At 45.4% G+C, this 22,936-nt stretch overlaps 1 protein-coding gene across 1 annotated transcript in view; it reads left to right on the top strand.

Annotated features, from left to right (window-relative positions):
• The first annotated feature begins 5,912 nt into the window (after positions 1-5,912).
• Positions 5,913-22,936, top strand: part of MEGF9 (multiple EGF like domains 9) — an 80,634-nt gene continuing 63,610 nt past the window's right edge. The window contains exon 1 of the mRNA XM_084650112.1: positions 5,913-6,406. Coding sequence (XP_084506238.1) covers positions 6,001-6,406 — 406 coding nt within the window. The 5' untranslated portion in view covers positions 5,913-6,000. The remainder of the gene's footprint in view (positions 6,407-22,936) is intronic.

The raw sequence follows: 22,936 nt of genomic DNA, 5'->3' as shown, positions 1-22,936 counted from the left end.
AGATCGACTGACTGGACACCTGACGTCCAGTTACTGCAAGTAAGGGAGGCACTGGGTCATCACCCGCTCCAGCCCCTACTCAGCTGGGGCCACCATCTACCTTTGTTGGGTGACTGCAGCTCCCAGCCCCGGCTCCGCAGGCAAGTCCCTCCTGACCTGGGTGGGGAGATGGGGGGTGGGAGGGGAAAAGCAGCGAGCGATGTGGGGAGGGCAGAAGAGGAGTGGATAGGAGCGGGGCCTCAGGGGAAGAGGCAGGGCAGGGGTGGAGGCTCAAGGGAATAGGCGGGGCAAGGGCAGGGCTTTGTCAGTATAGGCAGGGTAGGGGTGCGGCCTCCAGGGGAAGAGGTGCGGCAGGGGAGGTTGCAGCACTTCTGCTGGAGTGTTCGGTTTTTAAATATTACCAGGTTGGCAACCCTAATGGAGACAAGCCCCAGGAAACCCTCTGAGCTGGAATTTTAATTCACTGGGTTCCACTTTTTTCGAGCATAGATAGGGCCTTAGCTGAGATAAGGGATATAGTTTCAGAGTGAACCTATAGAATAGTGATACTCAGACCTCAGGGGTTCAGGAGCCAAATTAGCGAGCCAACATTACCCAAAAGAGCCACAGTAGTGTGAGTTCATTGTTTAATTTATTGTAGTACTATATATTCATATTTAAACAGTATAACAGAAAATATTTAGTAAATAGATAGATATTGTCACAGCAAAATGACTGCTCATGTATTATTATTTTATCAACTACAGTAGGTTAATAACATAGTAAAAGCATCCTGATTGGTTAATAACTTAGATTGGTTAATAATGAAATCACACCTTGTTTTAATATCATGTGCTGCAAAGAGCTGCAGGAAACACGTTAAAGAGCCACTTGTGGCTTGCGAGCCTCAGTCTGAGTATCAACGCTAGAGAAGGTGTTTTATTTAAGGGATGCCCATGGCAAGTTAAAAACATATCTGTCTGTGTGTCTGTCTGTCTGTTTTTATAATATATTACTAGCACTACCTCGGATCATTAAAACATTTCAGCACTAATGCTGTTTACTTTTTGCATTTCATTAGTCTCCAAGAGCAAAAACAGCGTCAAGCCTTTTGCTTATGTTTCAGATCTACCCCTAGTTAGTTTCCCATTCTGATTTATACGCACTAGCACAAAGCTGTGATGATTGGGTTGCAAATGCTGCAGGGGAACATCTAAATGTGAACAAAAAATCTTTTGTAAATTATATTTTAAAAATTATTAACAATTATTATTGTTAACAATACTCATCAAAAAGTGGGGCCTAAACAACTTAATCTCCTTTTAAACCCACAGACTGTTAACACAGAGACTAAAGGTCTAAAGGTAACAATAGAGGGCATCTCAGTGTGGCCAGGGAGCGATTTCTGAACAACTCTGGTTACTCCCACAGGTACAGTCTCTCCAATTAAGGACAAAGGGATCATTACAACAGCAGCAGCCAGAATGTTGCTCTTCATATTCATGCAGTAGGAGAGGCTGTCTGTATGGAGAAAACATGGAAGGGAGAGAATACTAATGCTTTGCATCTGTACAGCAACTTTCTCCAGAGGATGATTTTGAAGTGCTTAAAATGAATGTGTGTTTATGGAGTGTGCTTTTTAAGGAGCAAAACCACACACTGATACCTACATTCACAAGGCTGGCTGTGAGCCTTGCTCTTTAGTCACATTTGTAGATGTCTGCATTACAGTCATTTCTGGGATCTAAGAGGGCACTGTAATGTCACACACTGCTTAATACTCATAGACATAATGAGAGTTGTGCTGCAAAATGCTGCTTGGTGCTTTGAAAACTAACTCCACAGAGAGGATTCATTTTTCTTGCTTTGCAATTAACATTGATTTACAAAAATGTTTTCGTATCATGTTGTGATGTTGCACTCTACATGATTTTATGAAAATATGCTAATGAGCGTGAATATAATGTAACTGGAATATGCTTCATGCAAAAGGTATCTTGTAAGGTATCATTACAAAGCTTATAATCTACTGAATGTGGTCATCCAGTTTGTATAAATGTATCATTCTTGTATCTGAAACTAGAAATATGAAATATAACTCTGCGGTCCTATTGTAATTATGCAAAGTGTGGGCCATTAATGGTGGCTTGGAATCTTGATGGCTCCCATTAACCAGGACAATTGACTGTAGATGGCTCTGTTTACTAGTAAGTCTTCCTGTATACCTGTGTGCTGGCAAGTGGGAAATGAAGTCTTACAGTGACATATGATCATGTCACTTGAACTGGAATCCATCTTTAACCTGGTGCTTTTCCATTCAGAAGGAGGGTGGGAACCCAGAGAGGGACAAAGGATTCCCGCCTTGTGCCAACGGTATATAAGGGGGTGGAACAGAGCAAAGGGGGCTCCAGTCATGAGAAATCCCCTAGCTACCACCTGAGCTGGAACAAGGACTGTACAGGGGAAAGGATTGGGCCCAGACTAGAAAGGAGTCTAATCTTTGAAAGAAGCTTATTGGAACATCTCTGAGAGTGAGGTTTCATCTGTAATCAGTTTCTTACTGTATTAGGCTTAGACTTGCGTGTTTTTGTTTTATTTTGCTTGGTAATTTACTTTGTTTTGTCTGTTATTACTTGGAACCACGTAAATCCTACTTTTTATATTTAATAAAATCACTTTTGCTTATAAATTAACCCAGAGTAAGTAATTAATTCCTGGGAGAACAAACAGCTGTGCATATCTCTCTATCAGTGTTGTAGAGGGCGGACAATTTATGAGTTTACCCTGTATAAGCTTTATACAGAGTAAAATGGATTTATTTGGGGTTTGGATCCCATTGAGAGCTGGGTGTCTGGGTGCTAGAGACAGGAACACTTTCTAAGCCATTTTCAGTTAAGTCTGCAGCTTTTGGGGGATGTGGTTCAGACCCAGGTCTGTGTTTGCAGCAGGCTAGCGTGTCTGGCTCAACAAGACAGGGTACTGAAGTCCCAAGCTGGCAGGGAAATCAGTAGTCTCAGCACATCAGGTGGCAGTCCCAAAGGGGTTTCTGTGACCCAACCCATCACACACGTATTTTGTTGGGTGTCAAAATTAACTTTTGTACTTGTCATCGAGGCATGGGAGGTGGGCTTGGGTGGTTTGGGGCTTGGGAGTGGGTTAGAGCTACAGCTGGTAGAAATGTTTCCAATGGAATGGTTTTCTATCAGAAAGTGCTGATTTGATGGATTCCAAACGTTCTGTGGGAACATGCAAAACTTTCAATGAAGACCAGCTTGTTTACCTGGAGGCAATTGGCCAGCATAACCATTCTGGAATAACTATTCTGGAATCGCTAATCTGATATAATTTAGTTGTTCTGGAATACCTCCCCATGTAGACACTGATCCAGAATAAAAGTGATTTTATTCTGGAATAATTACTCTGCTTTGTGAGTGTCCACACAGAGAGCTATTCCAGAATAGCTATTAACATAATAGCTAGAGATCAATCCATATGGTGCTTGATCTGCAGGGAGTCTATGTCCCTTGGGATTTGCTTTGATGATGATGATGTTTTCTGGAATAGCTATGCCAGTCAATTTCCTTGTGTAGACAAGTGTTGAGTTAGAAAGGGAGTTATTATCTAGGCTTTGTTCTGAGTAAGGGAGGGGAAGGAATGTCTAACGCTGCAGAGGCACCTGTCAAAATCTGCTGCCTTCAATAAAATGAACAGCACAATACAAATTTCCTTTCAGATCGATAGTCATTTTTGACAGGGATACAGAGCTAACAGCCACCTTCATTTCCTCCTCTTGCTCTGGTCTCTGACTTTTTTCCATGCAGTCTTGTATGCCTGTAACCACCTCCCAATCTCTCCACCCAGTCCTCTCCTCTTTCATTGCCTGATCCAAACCCCATTGAAGTCAATACTAGGAGTCTTATTGACTTCAGAGGGCTTTGGACCAGGCCCTCAAATCCTTACTCAAAACTCACTTTGTCCAGGCGTCCTATTAATCCCACAAAGCCACGGTGAGCACATTTTGGGGGGAGAGTGTGTACAGACAACTAAATGTGAAACCACATAACATCCCTATGGCACATTAGGAGGGTTCAAATCCAGACGGATGAGGGGCTGTGTCGCTGCTCGCCCTGCATCCCTGGGTGCCTTACGATGCTTTCCTGCTTGAGAGAGAGCACAGACAACCAAATCTGGAACCACAGCATATATGTCTAACATCCCTACTCACCCTGTCATATTTTTCACATCCAGTTCCCCAATCTCTCTTTTCTGTCTGTTGTCTCTTTAAGATCCTCAGGGTGGGGATGTTGTCTCCTTACTTATTTGTAAAGTGCCTGGTGCACCTTGGTGCTATGTAAATAATCATGAGGACGCATGACACAGACAGACAGGATCATCAATAGGAAAGGGTGACAAGGATGCATTTTCCAGCATCGCACTTTTTTTTTTTGAATGCAGCCTAGTGTTTATAAACAATACCTAAACACATGGCAAACATCTGCATTGCTTCTAGCCCTGGAGAGTCCCCAGTGGTACATGATGTCCTGTCCTACCTTGTTAGCAGAGCTTTTCCCTGGTAGGCTGCAGAAAGGGTGGGCTACTCCTGCATTCCCCCTTAAGGTTACTCGTGCAGTATTTATGGGCATGCCTCTCCCACTGTAATCAGCATGTGTCTGGCATGTAAACACACAGCAGCCCACAGTCACTTGGGCACACGTGCCTTTGTGTTTATCACAGTGATATTTTTCTTCATTAATGTCAAAACAGAGCAAGGCTGCCTGTAGCTCTTAGGAGCAGGGCCCTGTCTCCCTTTTATGCTTGCAAAGCAGTGACCTCACTCTGGGTGCTCAATAAATAACTAATAACCATGTCATTGTTGTTGTTTTTTGCTCACTGTGGTGTCAATAGTTCTCCATGATAGTACACTCTCACCAAGGTCACTTCCGACTATCTCTTTCCAATACCCTGAATCACAATCCGTGGCCAGTGTTTTGTCAACCTTGATGCTCATTTCAAGGCATCCTCAGCCTCAAGGGCTGGTTTCTAAGTGGCTATTATTGGTTAACACTGTAAATAGTCCCAGACCCTGAAGAGCTTGCGGTTTTATAAGCAGCACAAAGAAAGAGCGGGAGAAAGAGAGCATTATTATCCCAGTTTCACCGTGGGGGGGGGGGAGGGAGAGAATGAAGCACAAAGATTAAGAGCTTTGTGCAAGACGACAGCAACTCTGCGTTAGCGCGGAGAACTGCACCCCAATCCCCAGAACAGCCATCGAGGGCCGTAACCACAAGCCCCTTCTGACGCTCAGGAACCACAAGCCCCCTTCGCAACGCCAGAGCCTGTTGTGTGACCCCGCCGCCGGAGCGGAACAGCTGGCACGCTCCACCCCAGAGGCGGCTGCATTTCAGCTGTCAGCAGAAGGCGGCTGGGAGACCACGCGGGAGGCTGTTGTTCAAGCCCAGACCAGCGCTTGGCGCAGGACACGCTGCAAGGGCTTTTGGTCTCCCCGTGCAAGCCCGGCACCTTCCCCGGTTTTGCCAAAACACCAGCGGGAATTTTATTTAAAAAAAAAAAAACAAAACCCCAAGAACAACGAAGGGGAAACTCCCGCTCCAGGTTCACGGCCGGGCCCGCAGCCCACGGCCCCAAAGAAGCCCCCCCCCCGCCGGGGGCACGCGGAGGCGGCTCCTTTGTTAGCCGCAGCCTGCGGGGCCGGGCGCGCCCCGCGGCCGCCCGTGTCACTCCGGCAACGCACAATGCCGCCCGGCCCCGCCCCCCGGCGCCCCAGCCCGTCGGCCATTGGCGGGGCGGCGCCCCACGCCCGCCGTCACGGGGCCGGGCCCGGCGGGCGATTGGCTGGGCGCTCCCTCGCCGGCGCGAGGCGCGAGGGGGCGGGGGCAGGCCGGGCTCGCGGCCGGCTGTCACAGCGAGCCGCGGAGGGATGGTGCGGCGGCCGGCGGCCGGGCAGCGCGCATCGCACGCGGGCGGGCGGGCGGCGCGGATGGGGCAGCGCTGCGCGGCGCCATGAGGGTCCCGCGGAGCCCGGCGCGGCTCGCCCTGCTCTGGCTGGTGGCCGCCCTGGCCGCCGGCTCGCTGCCGCGGGGACCCAGCCCGGCCCCGGGCGCCGAGGCGGGGAACGAGCTCAGCCCCGAGGCCGCCGCGCCTCAGCCCACCTTCGCCGCCACCCTGGGCAGCCCCCAGCCCAGCGCCGCCGCGGGGCGAGCGCGGCCGGGAGCCCCGGAGCGGGCGAGCCTGGCGCCGGAGCGGGCGAGCCTGGCGCCGCCGGGAGCCCAGCCCGGCCCCGGCACGGCAGCCTCCCCGGTGGCGGCAGGTTCTCCCCGGCCCAGCCAGTGGCCCAGCACCGGCCTCCCCGCGGCAGTCCCGTCCCCACCTGCCGAGCAGGAGGACGTGGCCACCGGCGGCAGCCAAGGTGAGTCCCCGCCCCGCCCTGCTGCCTCTTTTGCCCCGCGCGGGGGGGGGACCATCCAGGGAGCCGCGGGCTTGAGCTGGGAAGGGGCCGATGAGGACGATGCTCAGGGTGCGCAGTGATGCCTGAGGCTCCTGAATGTTGAGCCAGCGCCAGAGGGAAACAGCCCCGGTGCCTCCCTGTCCCCCAGCTGCTGGGGACGATGGACGCTTCTGCTGATGGGGGCAGATGTAGACAGGCCAGGAGAAAAATGTTTGCTTCCACTTCCCCCACCCCGCCTCCCCCTCCAGGAAAGCCTGGGCGATCATCTGATGTTGAGCCGTGGTCAGCAAAGGGTCGTTTTTCTTTTTTGTCGTTCCGCTGGTTTTCTCACCTCCCTGCGGCGCTGGTTGTCTTTTTTTTTTTTTTTTTTTTTTCCTTGTGGTACATTTGGGTCATTCGTGGCATTTAAAATAGAAGACCCCGCAGAGGGATTTTCAGGATCAGGCCACATAAAGTTTGGTTTAAAGATAAGCAAGGGGCAGGTGTAAACTTGATCAGTTGCACATTAACAGAGGGTGGAGGCTTTTAGCTTTTCATTCACGGCTATTTCTCCTGCACGTCTGTGTTGATGACATATGGACGGTAATGACAAATGGACACAGGATAAAACCACAGACGAGAGTGGGAAGCTTTATGCTAGGCAGATGCCTGATGTCCGGTATCTACCTTGACAGACACCTGCTGTTTTTACCTTTTTATTACACTTTGGCAACACTGCTCATGCAAATACAAAAAAATTAGTTTTATTGAGCTAGAATATACCCAGTATTTCACCTCTGGTTTTTATAAATGGATGTGAGGGTGAGAAAGCAAATGTGGAATTTTGTTATGTACACATACTAACCCTTATTATGGGGTTGATCATGCTCCCATTGAAGTCAATGGGAATTTAGAAATTGGATTGAATAGTAGCAGGGTTCCATGCCCCTATATTAAATAATGCTTGTACAAGCAAAGATCAGATTTTTCTATTGATCAAGGAGCCAACAAGGAGGAGTTTCATTTAAAAGAAACTTATTTGTAGAGCCTTTTATATTCTGAATTGTACATGGAGAGGAGGGGGTAATTGTTTGTGATGCCTTCAAGCAATGGTTTCTAGCACAAATAGTACAAATAAAGATGCACTAGGCTCCAATTCTGTTCCCTTTGACCTTGATGACAAAATTCCCATTGGCTTCAAAGGGAGCAGGGTTGGATTCATGTTGTGTTGATAAAGGGGGCATGTTAGCCATAATGGGGGATGGGGTAAAATCTATACAACACCCGTGACACACCTGTATATCTATCCACTGAATGCATCCGATGAAGTGAGCTGTAGCTCACGAAAGCTTATGCTCAAATAAATTTGTTAGTCTCTAAGGTGCCACAAGTACTCCTTTTCTTTTTGCGAATACAGACTAACACGGCTGCTACTCTGAAACCTGTATATCTATAGGTATTTATAGATATATATGGCCGGGGGGGGGGGAACCTGGGCTGCTTGTAGGAGAATACATGGAAGAAGTGTCTTTGGTATAATCACAAGTACAGATGATGATGATTGATCCCTGAGTGTGCAAGGGATGGAGAGGGCACAAGACACCTTCTCCTCCATCTTGAGTCACTTGTGCAGGGGCCCAGGAGAAGATGCTCGGCACAAGAATAGCTCCTAGCTAGAGCAGCAGCACCTTTAAAGGGGCAGGGAAGAATGTGGAGGAGGGCACGATCATCCTTCCACCCTAGCCAGCAGAACTGGGCAGGTTCAGAAGGGAGACCACACTACACCTTTAAGGGATGTAGCAACCAGTGTGCGCCCACTGTAAGGCATTGTGCTCCCTGGCCAGCCCCTAAAAGGCAAGTTGAGTCATAAGAGTAAGAGATTCTATCCACACGCCGGTGACAGGAAATTTACGTAGGCTGGGATTTGTGGTACTTGTTTATGTGGATGCTGTCTAAATTCTGTATATTGGGGAGGAGGGAAAGGGATATGTAAATGATGAGTATTTGCCAAGACTTTGGGAGGAGCCTGTGCAAATGCAATGCCTGATTTTTCATGTGAGTTAAAAAGGCCTTCAGCTTTTTTCCATTCTGGGAAGTATCACAACGTAGTCATAATCAACTCTAGGGCTGATTCTGCTTCAGTTGAATTCAGTGGAGCTATACCCAGTTATACCAGTTGAGTATCTGAACCTTATTTTTGTATTGGCTCTTCCATACATCTATATCCCCAAAATGCCTTAAAGAGCCATTATGGGAAAGGGTGAGATATGAAGCTGCAGAGGCCAGGGAGAAAAGCTGTTTTCAGCTGAGATTTGAAGTGATATGGAGAATTAGCGAGGTGGAGCATACACCCCTCTCCAGAGCTTTTGTGTTCTCATCCACATGTGTTGGAAACTCAGTTTTCTCCTAATGAAAGTAGACAAAACTCCGCTGAAGTCAATAGAGCTGTTCCCATTTACTCTCGCAGAGAATTTGTCCCTATAATTTCAGAAACGAAGACTGTTTTTACAGACAGACACTTATAAATACACCAACACTGAAGATATTTTTGAAGAAACAATGTTAAATTCCGGACAAGGATGTGAAACTGGATGGTATTTTGCTGCTCCTTTTTACCACTTCAGCAGTCAGTGTCCTTTTGAGCAGATGATTTCAGCCAACTTTTCTTTCATGGCTAGAAATGCGGTTTGTGGGAAACCTGGATTCTTCCCCTTTCCCACCCACACCCTTTTGTTTCTGTTGCGTTTTGTGTCTTTATTTCCTTTTGAAGATACAGGATGGTTTAAGGTTGGAAATGATAGATAAGACTAGGAGCAGGTTGTATTTTCTCAGAGCAAAAGCAACCTTCTCAGTTGTACAATGATTAAACTTCATCTGCTCTGTCAACAAACTAATTGAGTGAGTTGCAGTTTCCAGAATATGTAGTTTGAACCTGAGGGCCTGAAGTATTGAGAGTGAATAGACAGGTTGTTGAGTCATATAAAGTAAATATTCTCCAACTGATTTTATGCCTAGTGTTTCTCTGCTAACTGATTGAAATCTGTTGGGAGAGAAGATGACTTATATTAGGAGCAGCCATTATAGCCACCACCCAAAAATGTTTATGGTCATGTCTGGAAGTACTGTAGTGTATCACCTCTAAAACAGGTAATGCAGTACCAGAAAGTACTCCTCTATTACGCAGCCTCCACAAGGACAGTACTTCTAGCAGCAGTATCTTGGAATTATATCCAAACCCCTCACCTTTTAAGGCTAAGAGAACCAGGGCCTCTTGATTTCATGCTTTATTGAGACAGTGAGCGGAGCTGTCTAGTTTCTATATAGTCAAAAGTACAAGTATCCTGCATAGATGATGCAAGACGTGAAAGGAAAGCTCAAAATTTAATGAGGATCCTCACTCTTCCATGTTCTGTGCATGATTCTTCCATGTTCCATGTATGATTCTTGCATGTTTGCTGGGATGGGTGGTTTCAGTTAAGGACTGGGAGTCAGGAATTCTTGAGTCTAATCCCAGTGCTGCCTCTGACCTCCCCTCCCTGCCCCGGGGCAAGTTACTACACCTGTCTGTACTTCAGTTTCCTCATCTGTAAAATGGGAACAACAATACTTCCCTTATCTACTGCAGGGATGGAAAGACAATTTGTTAATCATGCTTGTGAAGCTCTTAGAAGTTGGTAAATGCTAATTATTATTAATAGCTACAGCCAGTTGATGTCCACATTATTCATCTTTGGTGCCTTTAATACCGCAATGATAGGCACCTTAGAAACACCTCTGTGGACAGGTTACACTCACTCTTGCATGTTGTTCGTTAGTAAAGGCAGTTTGAGTTTGATTCATGGAGGGTTTAATGTACAGTAACAGATGTAATGGGTTTAGGCCACCAAGTCCGGAATACATGAACCAGGAGAGCGGCTTCCTTTTTGTGTGTGCAACATAGTTCATTTTAATCCGAGGCATATACCTGATTTCATATGGAAAAGCCTGTTTGATTTGCGAAGTTGGTATATGTGGTAGGCACAGCCATCAGCCTGCACCCTAGTTAATCCATATATTTTTAGTACTGTTCCAGTCTATGAAGTGTCACTGGGAATCCTGTAGGGGCAGAGATTCATTTTCAAACAGTCATGTGTGGTTTTAACCACACGACTACCATTACAATCAATGGCCATCACATGGCTGACTACAGAAATGGACCCCGTTTTATCAAGGCTGCATTTACTCTCAACACTACTATTGCAACCCATAATGGGGAGAATAACATTTTGTTGGAAGCTGGTGGGCTGGATTCTCATCTGGTTTAAATAAGGAGCAACTCCATTGGAATGAATAGAGTTACGCTGGTGTCAGATTAGTGTAAATGGGAGGAAAATCAGGCCTAATGTTTGTTTGGCTCTGTCAAGATGTGAAGTGCTATTTAAGTGCTGTTACTATTATTTTATTAGCAATGTATTTTTTCCTTCCACACATCAGTTTACAGCTGTTTCAACAGTAGGTGCAGTGTTGTCAACTCTTGTGACTTTTATCACTAGTTTCGTGATATGTGATGTGGCTTTTTCCCCGAGTCTCAGCTCCTGAAGTCATGTGATAATATCAGAACCTCAGCTTTCATTTATAAGAAAAGTAAGTTTCTAGCCCTCAAGGTTGTGGAGAAAAGCTTGAAAATTTGACCTCTCAAGGCTCCAACAAGGGAAGCAAATAAAGAGTCCCCAATTTTTTTTAAAGTTACTATCTTTAAGTGAATCTCAGGATTTTTCAGGGGCTTAGCTCTTTGTGTGAGGGGGGTGATAGGGGGAGGCATTGATGATTCCGATCTTGGGAGTGGCTAGGCAGGTCATTTAGTTCATTATAGTCAAGGTTTTTGTTTTCCATACACAGAGAGCAAAATATTTTTCAATCCAGAAGATTTATTTGTATCAGATGAACAAACCAGAGAGAACAAATGCAAAATCTTCATGAGAGAAAGATCAGAATGTGTCTCACTGTATAAATCCCCCATCTTGATTCCCTTTCAGAGCCTGGCTCGGGCCCAACCCCAGATGAACAGGGAGACAGACCTATTGAATGCAATGGTTTGCTACATAGAAAATGGATTGATTGCTACCTACACCTCAGTCCAAAACCCTAAATCCAGACATCCCTGGAATTTTGAGGTTATTTGAAATCTGAACCCAGATCCAGGTTTCAGAAACTGTCTCCACTTTTGCAATGGTTCTAACCGGATCTCTAGCTCAGTACCACCAAATTTTGGGTGTTCAGAATCTGGTTCCATATCTGAATTTTGCAACATGTACATTTTGAGCATAGGGGAAAATAATAATTCTTTGAGCACCTATCGGGAAAGGTACCTGAAGTGATTGTGGATACGCAGCATTATTTGCATAAATGAAGCAGATCTTGGTACATTGAAATGTGGGGTATCAGGCAAAGCAAGGTATCCTGACAGTAAGTGACCTGTGTAACCACATTTAGAATACTACTATCTGTGCTGTTTTGTTGCTGGGAATACTCTATCCAAACTGAAAAGGTGCAGCCGAAAGCAGCCAGATCGATTGTGTCCATGTTAGAACGAAAGATTAGCTAATAGACTTTGCTCACAAACAAGAGACTAAGGCAAATCCCATAGAGGGTTATAAAATCCTGGAAGGAGTACAGTACTTCCAAACAGCTGTCTTGTAAACAAGAGATGTTTCGGGACTGGGGCCATTGAGGGCATTTGCAGCTCTGTTTCCCTACTCATCCTGACACCTCATGGCCCTGATTGGGTCCCCACCTCTAGTTTGCCTTTGACTGTGTCCTTGAGGTTTGTGCTTTGGGGAAAAGTGCGGTGTACAATACGTAAAGGGGAAGGCAGGGTGGGATAAGTATGGGACTTGGAACCAGGAACTGCTCCGGTCTGGATCTCTGACTCAGCCATAGGCTCCCTTTGTGACCTCAGGCAAGCTATGTGAACCTGTCTTAGTTTCCCCATCGGTAGATGAGGGATAATAACACTTTCCCACCTCACAGGGGGTGCTACAATGTAATATTTTAACATGCACAGCACTTTATAAATCTGGACTAACACAAAAAGCAGCATTGTAAGGCAAGAGAGATGGATCTGAGTTTGAGTTTGGATCCAGCTGAACACTGCTGCCACAAGTACTCCTTGTTAGTTTGTATCAGCAAAAAGAACACAGCTACCACTCTGAAACCTGTCAACATTTTATAGAATCTCACCCACTATTGCATCAGACTTAAGCTTCTTGCATCAAATTTTCAAAGCTCCTAAATGCCACTGGGACTTATAGGCACTTAGCTGCATTTTGAAAATTTTACCCCTTGTCACGAAAGCGCTACATAACTCCTTTGTCTCAACTTACTCATCTTCCTTTATCAAGCTTTGTTTGGGCTCCGCAACCTCTCAGCTGCTTTGGCCTACATATTTATCAGTTTCTTGCACAATCCCTTCAGTTCCTTCTTCCACAAACCCCTCTCCTTTACATCGAATGACCCCCTCCGAGCTGATCCGCGTTTTCCTACCCACATTTACGTTCCTCTTAAAGACCCACTTCTGCTACACTGCCTACAGTGAATTGAGCTGACTTGTGTGTCATTGGCCTGTTACAATGCCCTTTCCTCTGTGCTCTGTCTGTTTGTCTTTCCTTAGGCTCCAACCTTCTACTTGAGCACATCAGACGCGCTGAGTGCATTGGAGGTGCTACCCTAGAGAAATAATACTAAGGGCTGTCTCTGAGGTTCTCGAGTGATGTTTGGATTTGGGCCTATCTTTAATAAAGAACTGAAGATCAGTTAAAAGAAAAGGAGGACTCGTGGCACTTTAGAGACTAACAAATTTATATGAGCATAAGCTTTCGTGAGCTACAGCTCATTTCATCGGATGCATCGAATACAGACTAACATGGCTGCTACTCTGAAACCTGAGGATCAGTTGCTTTCCAAGTACCTGAAAAGCAGGCAGCTGTTGGCTGCTTTTCATGGGGAATGAGAAACAATTTTGAGGAGTGTTTTTTATTCAAATATAGGCTAGCATGGAAACCCGAGACCTGGAGAACATTCTCCCTGCCACTCTTTGCTTCCCTTTCTTCCTCCATCTGACTGAGGCTGATCTTTCTCACGTCTGCTCACAAAACTGCCTCTCTCTTCCCTAGATTTTCACCACTGGATGAATGCCATGATCTTCCTCTTGCCACTGCTGCTGGGGGTTGGTGTATGTCGGTATGGCATGGCAGGATGGTAGGGCTTCACAGTTGTTCCTCTTGGGTGCATTAGAAGTTGTAATGTAGGAATTACTAGGTGAGGTTCTGTGGCCTGTGTCATGCAGGAGATCAGACTAGATGATCATAATGGCCCCTTTTGGCCTTAAAATCTATGACTCTCCAAGCAGGGAAGGCTCCCAATCCATGGATATTGATATCTCTCTGGTGCTGGAAGACAACTTGGCTGAAAGCAATCCAGGAAGAGCCTGATGGTGCTTGCCTTATCTTTAGACAAAAAGGATGGGGTACAATATGTATAGAACGACCTATGGGAGCTGCTCCAAGCCGGCACAGTCCTGTCCTCTTGCTAAGCACTTGGAAATACAGCTTACGCTTGGTATCATTTGAAAGCTCTGGATTTGCAGTTCGACATGGCTGACAAGATACCAAAGTTTCAAGGAGACAACATCAGGATTTAAAATTTTTTTTTTTTTTTTTTTTAAGAAATGGAAATTGAATCCCGGCTGGGAAGTAAGGAATGGTTGTGCTACATAGAAACCATCCTGGGAGGGGCCAGAGGAGTGAGGGTGTATGTTATAAATCATGAGCCTCCTATTGTGAGTCTGAAAAAATAAATAAATAAAATCATGTTGCCTTCAGCAGGAAACAGAACAACAAAGTACGCATTGCCGCTTTCATGGAGCGGGTGTGGTATGGTCTCAGAGCCATGTCAAACTCACATATACATCGAACTGTCAGCAGTGCCAACCACAAGCATTAAAAACAATCATGAGTTAGGACAGAAAAATAATATGAGATTATAAAACCTCATAAATTTTGGGTCATCTTACTTGCTGGTTCTTGAGCCTTTGGGGATCACATTTTCAAACTTTCTCAGCAATGAAGAGGGCTAGAAATTTGTATGGTTTTTTTGTTTTTGTTTTTTTATGAAAACTGAGTCTCACAGTATCACATGATTCCAGGAGTTGTTGGGGCTGAAAGAAAAATCCCAAAGAATGCTCAGTATAAAATTGCAAGAATTAGCAATGCTGAATTACAGAACATCCTGATCTGTTTACTTAAGGTACCTATCTGGCTCCATCATTGCAGTGTATGAGCACCTCACAATCTTTGAATGTATTTATCCACACAATTCCCCTTTGAGACATGGCAGTGCTATTATTCTCATTGAACAGATGGGGAAATGAGGCACAGAGAGACAAAGTGACTTGCCCCAGGTCACACAGGAAGCCTGTGGCGGTACAGGGAATTGAACCCAGGTTTCAGGCCAGGGGTTAGGGCCTAGGCTGTCTTTCCTTTCTGGTAACTAAAACTTCAGTGCTTGAGTCTGTCCCCTGGACTCCAAACACAAGGTAATTCATTCTGCTGCTTATAAAATTGAAACGTTCATGCCATTTGGCAGACAGGAAATGCTTCCACAGATCTGATCCGATTGCCCAAGCTCTCAAGAGGGAGTGGGATGTTGCTACTCAAGATATATCTTTTATCAATAGAAATAAACTCATTTCTATGCTGGCTGTGAGGAGTTCAGGTTTCTCTTGGGAATATGTGGCTGGGGGAAGGGATTGTTGTTTCTGTTTTCCTCCATTAAAAACCTGTTTTAAAAAAACAGCTTACAGGGGCTGAATTGCCTTACATAAATTAGATTGCAGCAGAGACTTTGTTTAGCTGTTATAAATGAGGTTTCTGCAAAGACTCTGATTAGCTTCAGAGCCCTGGGTGCCCATAGAGTGTTTGATCCTGCCCCCTTGGGTCACACTGAGCAGCCATTGAAATCGACAGGGCTCCTTGTACAGTAAGGCGTTGATCAGCATGAATATGGGGACAGAATCTGGCTCCCAGGTAGGGATTTTTATATCTGCTACCTAAAGGCTAGATTGGAACTCTGCCAGGTACTCTGCCTGGTGAGTAGCTGCACCACCCCACGAATGGACCAGAGAACGCAATAGGATTCAGAACCTCAGGTCCACCCCTGCTCCTGCCCGCTGGAGGAGGAGTGAGTTACTTCACTGCCTTCTTGGGAACAGCACATGACCCCTCTCTGCTCCTGGCCAGGGCTGCTCCTCCTCACAGTGGGGAATTTTCAGAAGAGTAGTCCCACCTGTCCTCCCCACAGCCAGTGTCACAGTCTGAGCAGGACCCAGTGGGAGAATAGTAGGGGCCTTGTAAGGTTGAATTAGGTGTGTGACGGTCTAGCTCTCAGTGGTGGTTTTCATTGAACAGAAGAGAGAGCTGCTTGGTTGAGGGGGTTTTCTGGAACATACGTCGCTGACTGCAGAGAACAGACCATCTAAACATGATGACATAGCCCTAATCTGCCTAGGAATGTTTGATCTTAACAAAGCTAGCCCATTGTTTAATGACTGAATTCCTTTCCTGGTTGATGCTCTTTGGGCTGCTGCTCTATTAATTCCACTGAGAGTTGGCAACACATGAAGAATTGCAGAATAGGGGTAGAGGGTGAGCTTTCCTGGCCCTTCTACACCAGAGCCGAGCAAGCGAGATCAACAGGACTTTTCTACCTAGGGAGGACTGCAGGGCTGGCTCTAGAATTTGTACTTTCTGCTCCATGCACACCTGCGTCCTATTTCAGAGCAGGTGTAAGTGGCAGCAACCTCAGTTGAGTTGCATCTGCTTACACCAAGTCTGAGTTTGAACCCATGCTACTCAGACTAGACATATGCTGAATGTCCAGTATTTGAAGTAAAATTTGCCCGTAACTGTAACTAATTCAGAGTCTAAGCATGAGAGACTAGAGTGTTTTCCTTCAAAACTCCTGCAACGCTGCCCCTTCCTCTAAGGTTCATGTCTACACTATAAGGTTTGCCATGATGATCAGCTAGCATTTTGAATTCATTAATCCCATGTCCATATAAATAAACCCAGAGAAGAATAGCCAGCCATGACAGTCTTGGGTATTTGCTAGTACTCATTGCTATACATGCCTTTTAAAAATTGGACAGGGGACTGGTTCAGTAGCCTTTCAGTGAGAAAATGGAACTATTGTGTTTCTCTCTTCAGAGTTCCTGAGCTGTTTGTAGCCAACCTTCACATGAACTAAATGAGAACCCTTTCTCTGGGTTTGTCTGAATGCTTTCAAGCACTGATTTTGGGGTGTGTCACCCAGCATTCCATCAGTCATGCTTTCTGCCACGGGAGCAACAGTGCCAATGCCTAGAAAAAGGAGGACACATGTCCCAGTGGTTAGGGCCGTAATCTGGCAATGGTGAGACCTGTGTTCAGCTCCTTGCTCTGCCACAGGTGACCTGTGTGAACTTGGGCAAGTCACTTAACCTCTCCATGCCTCAGATCCTCATCTGTGAAATGGGGACAATAGCACTTCCCTACTTCACAATGCTGTTGTGAGAATGAATACATTACAGATGAGGTGCTTAGATGCTACAGTGATGAAGGCCATAAAAGGACAGGGGAGAATGTGGGTCTAGGACAGAGCAGGCTAAGAGCTGGGAGTCAGGATCCTGGGGTCATATTTTCAGTTCTGTTGCTCAGAGATTTTAAGGCCAGAAGGGGCCATTGTGATCATCTAGTCTGACCTCCTGCACATCTCAGGCCACAGAAGTTCATCCATCCGCTCCTGAAATAGATCCCTAACCTCTGCCTGAGTCACTGAAGTCCTCAAATCTTGATTTAAAGACTTCAAGTTACAGAAAATACACCATTTACTCTAGTTCAAACCAGCAAGTGACCTGTGCCCCGCAATGCAGAGGAAGTTTTAAAAAAAAAAAAAAAAACCACAAAAAACCCCATGGTCTCGGCCAGTCTGACCTGGGGGAAAATTCCTCCTCTGCCCCAAATACGGTGATCAGTTCGACCCTGAGCATATGGGCAGGACCCACCAGCCAGATGCCTGGGAAAGAATTAGCTGTAGAAGCTCAGAGCCCTCTGTGTCTAGTATCCCGTGTCTGGCTGTTGGATGTATTTGCCATGAGCGGGCTCACATGGACTGCAGCTGCTGACTTGCTCGGTCACCTATACAAATTAATTAGCACCAGCCACTGTACACATTTGAAGTCAGTGGGAGTTTTGCCATTGAGTGTAATGGGAACAAGCCTGTGTTCTTAATCTCTCCATGCCTTATTAATGTTGTCCATAAAATGGGTATAATACTTGTCTACCTCCCAGCAGGGTTGCCAGGCTTAATTAATTAGCGCGCATCTGGAAAGTTAGTTGGAATTTCCCCCATACATGTCCATATTGATTCAGTTAGGGCTGCTGACATATTTTGGACCTGCAGCTGCTACTACTCAAGCCACAACAAGGGATATAGCTAAACTTTGAAATGAGAGGAAATTTGAACACATAGGGACACTTGGTCTTGGGGCGGGGGGGGGGGGTATATTCCTCCCACCTCAACCTGGCATTCCAGCTCTTCATGGCAATTATTACTAAATCAGTTGTAAATGTGGCTAATTTGACATTTCACAAGCTTTAAACTTGTGTGTGTGTATATATATAAAAATCTGTGTTAACCTCTTAGTTCTTGCTTTACACTGCATCTCCTCTGTGTAATCAGTAGGCTGCATATAACCTTTACCTGCATAACTGGTCATGCTTGCAGCATGCTTTCAACTAAATCTGCTTCGTTCCTTTCCCTACAAATTATATTTCATCAATTTTACGGCAGCTTTACATGGTATTTTGACTGATTGGCTGCCTATATTAACTAATAAAGCAGCTAAGATAGCTTTGATCCTGTATTTTTATGGAAATGATGGCATGTATTTCTGGGTAGCTGATTAATGCCATGTGTATTTTTAATGTACTAGCTTTACTGTGTGGTCTGTGCTAAATGATTATATGGTCAAGCTGGGTTCTTTAAGTTGCTTATGAAAAGCATGTTGAAATGGATCATATTTGGTTTTTTTCAATAGTCTCCTCTTGTACTATTTCAGTTCCCATAGATCCTTTCTTTCTAGGGTCACTTACATTAGCACAGTGCATTCATGTTTTATTGGTAACAATAGAGAATTCATTGACTGCATTACACAGCCCGTAAATTTAGAGCATCAAGTTGGAGGCTCATGGAAGATAGAGATGTGAAAACAACCTGTCAGGTCCTCTAATCCATTCCCTTCCTAATGCTGATTATTTCCTGCAGGGTATTTTTCTGCATCTTTGTCTAGTCTAGGTTTAAATGCCACAGTAGTGGCGCTTTCACCGCCTCCATAATCCATGCTAGTAAGGATTGTTCTCTGTCTGTGGGAAGCGTGATGGGGGCCTGTGCACACTCAGTCCCTCCCGGAGGAGGGCAAACCAGAGTAAAATAGACAGACAGGAAAGATGAAGTGGCAGATGTGTAGCTGCAATGTATGTTCTCCCCCGCCAACCCTTTCCATTCCTGGGAGCCCACGAAAGCTGCTCTATGACAGCTCTGTGGTGTTGGGCCCCTAACTCTTATACTGCGGTGGCGGAACCTAGAGTCCTCAACCAAGTGAAAGCTCCACTGTGCGAGGTGCTGTACAAACCTAGAGGAAATAACAGTCCCTGTCCCAAAGAGCTTACAGTATAAAAGGCAAGACAAGGGTGAGACCAGTGAGGATCAGAGGGGAGAGGATGAGTGGGAAACAAAAATAGCAGGCTGCTTTGACATTGATTGTGTGCATGTGTATACCACACCGCCAGTCCTCAGCAGCAATCCTAACTCTGGAAGGGCAACTTCAGCAGCATCCTAGCAAAAAAGGGAAACGAGTCTAATTTGGGGCATATAATTACTGTCTTCTGTCACCCAATGTTTAACAATCAAGGTTAGCGGGTACTAAGGAAACACTTCTTTATGGTATGATCAGAACTATCTCGGTGATGACTGTACTTTCCGGAGTCAGGCAATGACTCATTCCGAGGACACCACCTGAGTCAGAAGATCTCGCTGTTCCTAAAATAGTTTATTTTTAATCATTCCCTGTGACCTATACAATAATGCAGCGTGCAACATGCCCCACCCTTGCCTTTATTTGATTCTCAACCCAAGGGTTGAAGAATCCCTTTCAGAACTGTTGATTCCAAAGATTACCAGCTCTTTTCTTGGTAACTCTGTTGTTTAGAGGTAGAGTTTCTGAATGGTGGAACAGTCCTAGACCCTGTAAAGGAGTCCAGGAGACCTCATTCTCTTCTAGAGTGGAAGCGTGTAGGTTTCCCAGTTCCTGGAAGCAGTAAGCAGATGTCCTTCAATTCACTTGCAGAGAAAATAGGATGAGAAGGCATTTCCTTTATATCGTTTCACCTGAAGTGAAATGTGCCAGCTTTGCTCACCCTGTGGTGTTCTGATGTGGCTTCCTGAAGGAATCAGCTTTTTCTCTGCAATCTGAGATGCAGCACGACTAGCGTTCTCTGGGGTAGTGGTGACACAAGTAAAAAGTGAGGTGGTACATTTGTGAGCCCGTGAATCGGGACTTCCAGGCTCTGGGGCAGCCCCAGTTCCATAATTATGGGAGCCTTTGTGTAAGTTGCTGAGCTCCATACCCATAGGTACCCTGGGTATAATGAGTCAGATTCACCTCCTAGCCCACGTCCCAGTGCCAGCCTGTTGGATCCCATGGGGAATTCTCTCCTGTGAGAGGACAGGTGTTTTGTGGTTCCCCCCACCTCTCGCCCTGGTATCCTTACCTGGAGATTCCCCCATGCAGTTTCTGCACCATCATGAGAACCGCAACAGAGGTCACACTGATGCATGGATTTGCCCCCAACAGTTGTGCTGTCATGGGGAACAGCAAGGCATGGTCAAGTCACTTTTGAATGAACAGGAAGGCAGGAGGGATGATCTTGCCGTTAAGGCACTGGGCTGGGTTTTAGAACACTGGGATTCAATTCCCAACTCTGCCACAGACTTCCAGTATGGCTTTGGACAAGTCCGTAGTCAATCTGCGTCTCCTTTCCCATCTGTACAATGGGGATGACAATATTGCCTTTCTCCCATCCTTTGTCTAGATTGTAAGCTGTGCGGAGCAGGAGTGCTTTGTGCTCTGTGCATGTACAGCATCTAGTACAATGAGACCCTCATCTTGGTTGGAGCCATGAGGGGCAACTGTAATACAAATAGTAAATCATGCTCTTTGAAAGTCTTGCATGAAAGGTGCTATAGAAGTGCAAAGTATTATCGTTCTTATTTATTATTAAGGCTGGTTGAATGAAACTAAGCATTTTTCCCATTGGGTTTTGTGAAAAGTCAACATTTTCTGTGGGGAAAAGATTTTGGTGGAATTTTCCACTGGAAAATCTAAATTGAATGTTTCTAAACCAAAATTTTTCAAACTTCATGTTTCACAAAAAGTTTCAATATTTGACTTATTTTTGTGCTCTGATTTGGGATGAAAACAAATGTTGACATATCAGACATTCCCCTTTCCAGTCAGCTCTATTACCTTTCTTACCATAAACAAACAAAACATAGCGTTACTGGTTTGTTTTGCCCAACATACAGACCTAGTAACATATAAACACCATAAAGGCAGCCATACAGAGAAGAGAAAAATCGAGCAGGATCTTTTATGCCTGCATCAGAATAGATAACATGGGAACAGGAGAGACTTTCTGGGTAGACTAAAAACTAGGGGCTGTCTTTCCAAAATAGGAATAGCTTGCATAAGTAATTGACTAAATCAGTGCCAGTTTTCCGCCACATCTTTGCTTGGCTATTAAATATATGGTCTTGTTTTACTGCTTTAGGAAACCAAGCAAATTGAATTGCATAACACAAGACAGATTGTATAAGATGGTTTCATTTCCATACTCCTCTTCCCCTTGCAGCTCTACAACCAACAGTCTAGGAGAGCTGGTGGGTTTTTTAAAATTATTTTGAATTAATCTGACTTCACAATATCAAGCACAGAAAGATCCAAAGATTTGGTAAACAAAGTTCCCAAATCAAATCAGAGTGCAGACCTGTTGGCTCTTGTCGGGGCTGGATATTGTTCTTTTTCTTTTCTTAGAGCCTTCTCTTCTATTTATAGCAGCTACTTCATTCTCTGCCTTTGTCATATTCTCAGTCTGGCTTTTTTCTTTTTTGTGGGCTTTCCTTCTCTTCAAGTCCTGTTACTCGGGCGAAACTCCCCCTGAAGTCAACTGAGGTTAGAACTGTGGAACTTGCCTCCTCTGCCTTGGGGATTTGACCCAAACACAGCTGCTGGTGCAGACCTGCAAAGGGGCTGTTTGCACAATTGGAGCTTACACTGTTTTCAAGCTGGGGGAACATGTTTCAGTGCAAATAGTGGCTTTGCCTGTCTGTGCTGGGAGTGCACTGGTGCTGTAATTTGAGTGAATCCCTAGGGTGGACAAGACCTGGAAGCAGAATTTGATCCAGTGGGTGATTTGCCTCCATAGGGAGTCTTGCATAGGGCTGGCTGTCTTCACTCTGTGTAGACATCCTCTTCCTGTTTGTCTTTCTCTCCCCTTTTTGTCCTCAGATACTTATTATGACTTATTTTTATTTCCCTGGTGCCTAAAAACCCTAGTTAAGGGGCAGGACCCCGTTGTGCAAGGTGCTGTACCAGAACAGAACAAAAAACAGGAGTTTCCCATGTGCTGCAATAAAGGCTTCCTCCCATACCCCCAACACTGAATGTTAGTGGGTTATGATGACTATCCTCTTTGTTCTCACTGGAGATTAAACCCCAGGCTTCTAGACCCCAGGATATGAGCCTCTAGAGATTGTGCTAAAGTCCCTTAGCTAGGAGCCTGTAGTACTGTAGTAGGGCCATTCTCTATGGATCAGGTGCAGAGGGAGCTGTATAACTCACACCTAATAGTGAGCTATACAATGTCAAGGTGGGGGAGGAGCTAAATTCTCCAGTGAGTTATACGATGAGAGAGAGTTCACCAAATACCTGTTATGAAAGAAAAGTTAGCAAATGCTATATCTGCTGATAGAGCTTCTCCCTTCAAGGGCAAGCTGGACACACAGGGTATAAGCTCTCTGCAAAGTACGTATTATTATTAACGTGCCTTCCTTGGCTTGCGGCTGCTGTTGAGAAATCCAAGACTGGCTCCAGATAATGAATGACAAACATTTCCCTTGTCTTAACTATTTTACTGTGAGCATTTTACTCCTGGAAGTCTACTATTCGTTGTTAATAGCATGCCACCGTTGACATTCATTCCCACTGAAGCACGACATTGGGATAGTCTCTTTTGTTTCATCTCTCGTTGGTTTCTTTTCAGGACACACTGTTGTGCAAGCCTAACCCGTTTAAAATTAAAATACACTGATGACCAAAATACTTAAGGGATGCACTGATAAATGAGTCTACAGTGCTGGCTTCCCTACAAAACAAGCCGC

The sequence above is a fragment of the Lepidochelys olivacea genome, assembly GCF_965140295.1.
Source record: "Lepidochelys olivacea isolate rLepOli2 genome assembly, chromosome: 16".
In the NCBI taxonomy this organism is placed as follows: Eukaryota; Metazoa; Chordata; order Testudines; family Cheloniidae; genus Lepidochelys; species Lepidochelys olivacea.
This window is presented reverse-complemented; position numbering and strand designations above follow the sequence as displayed.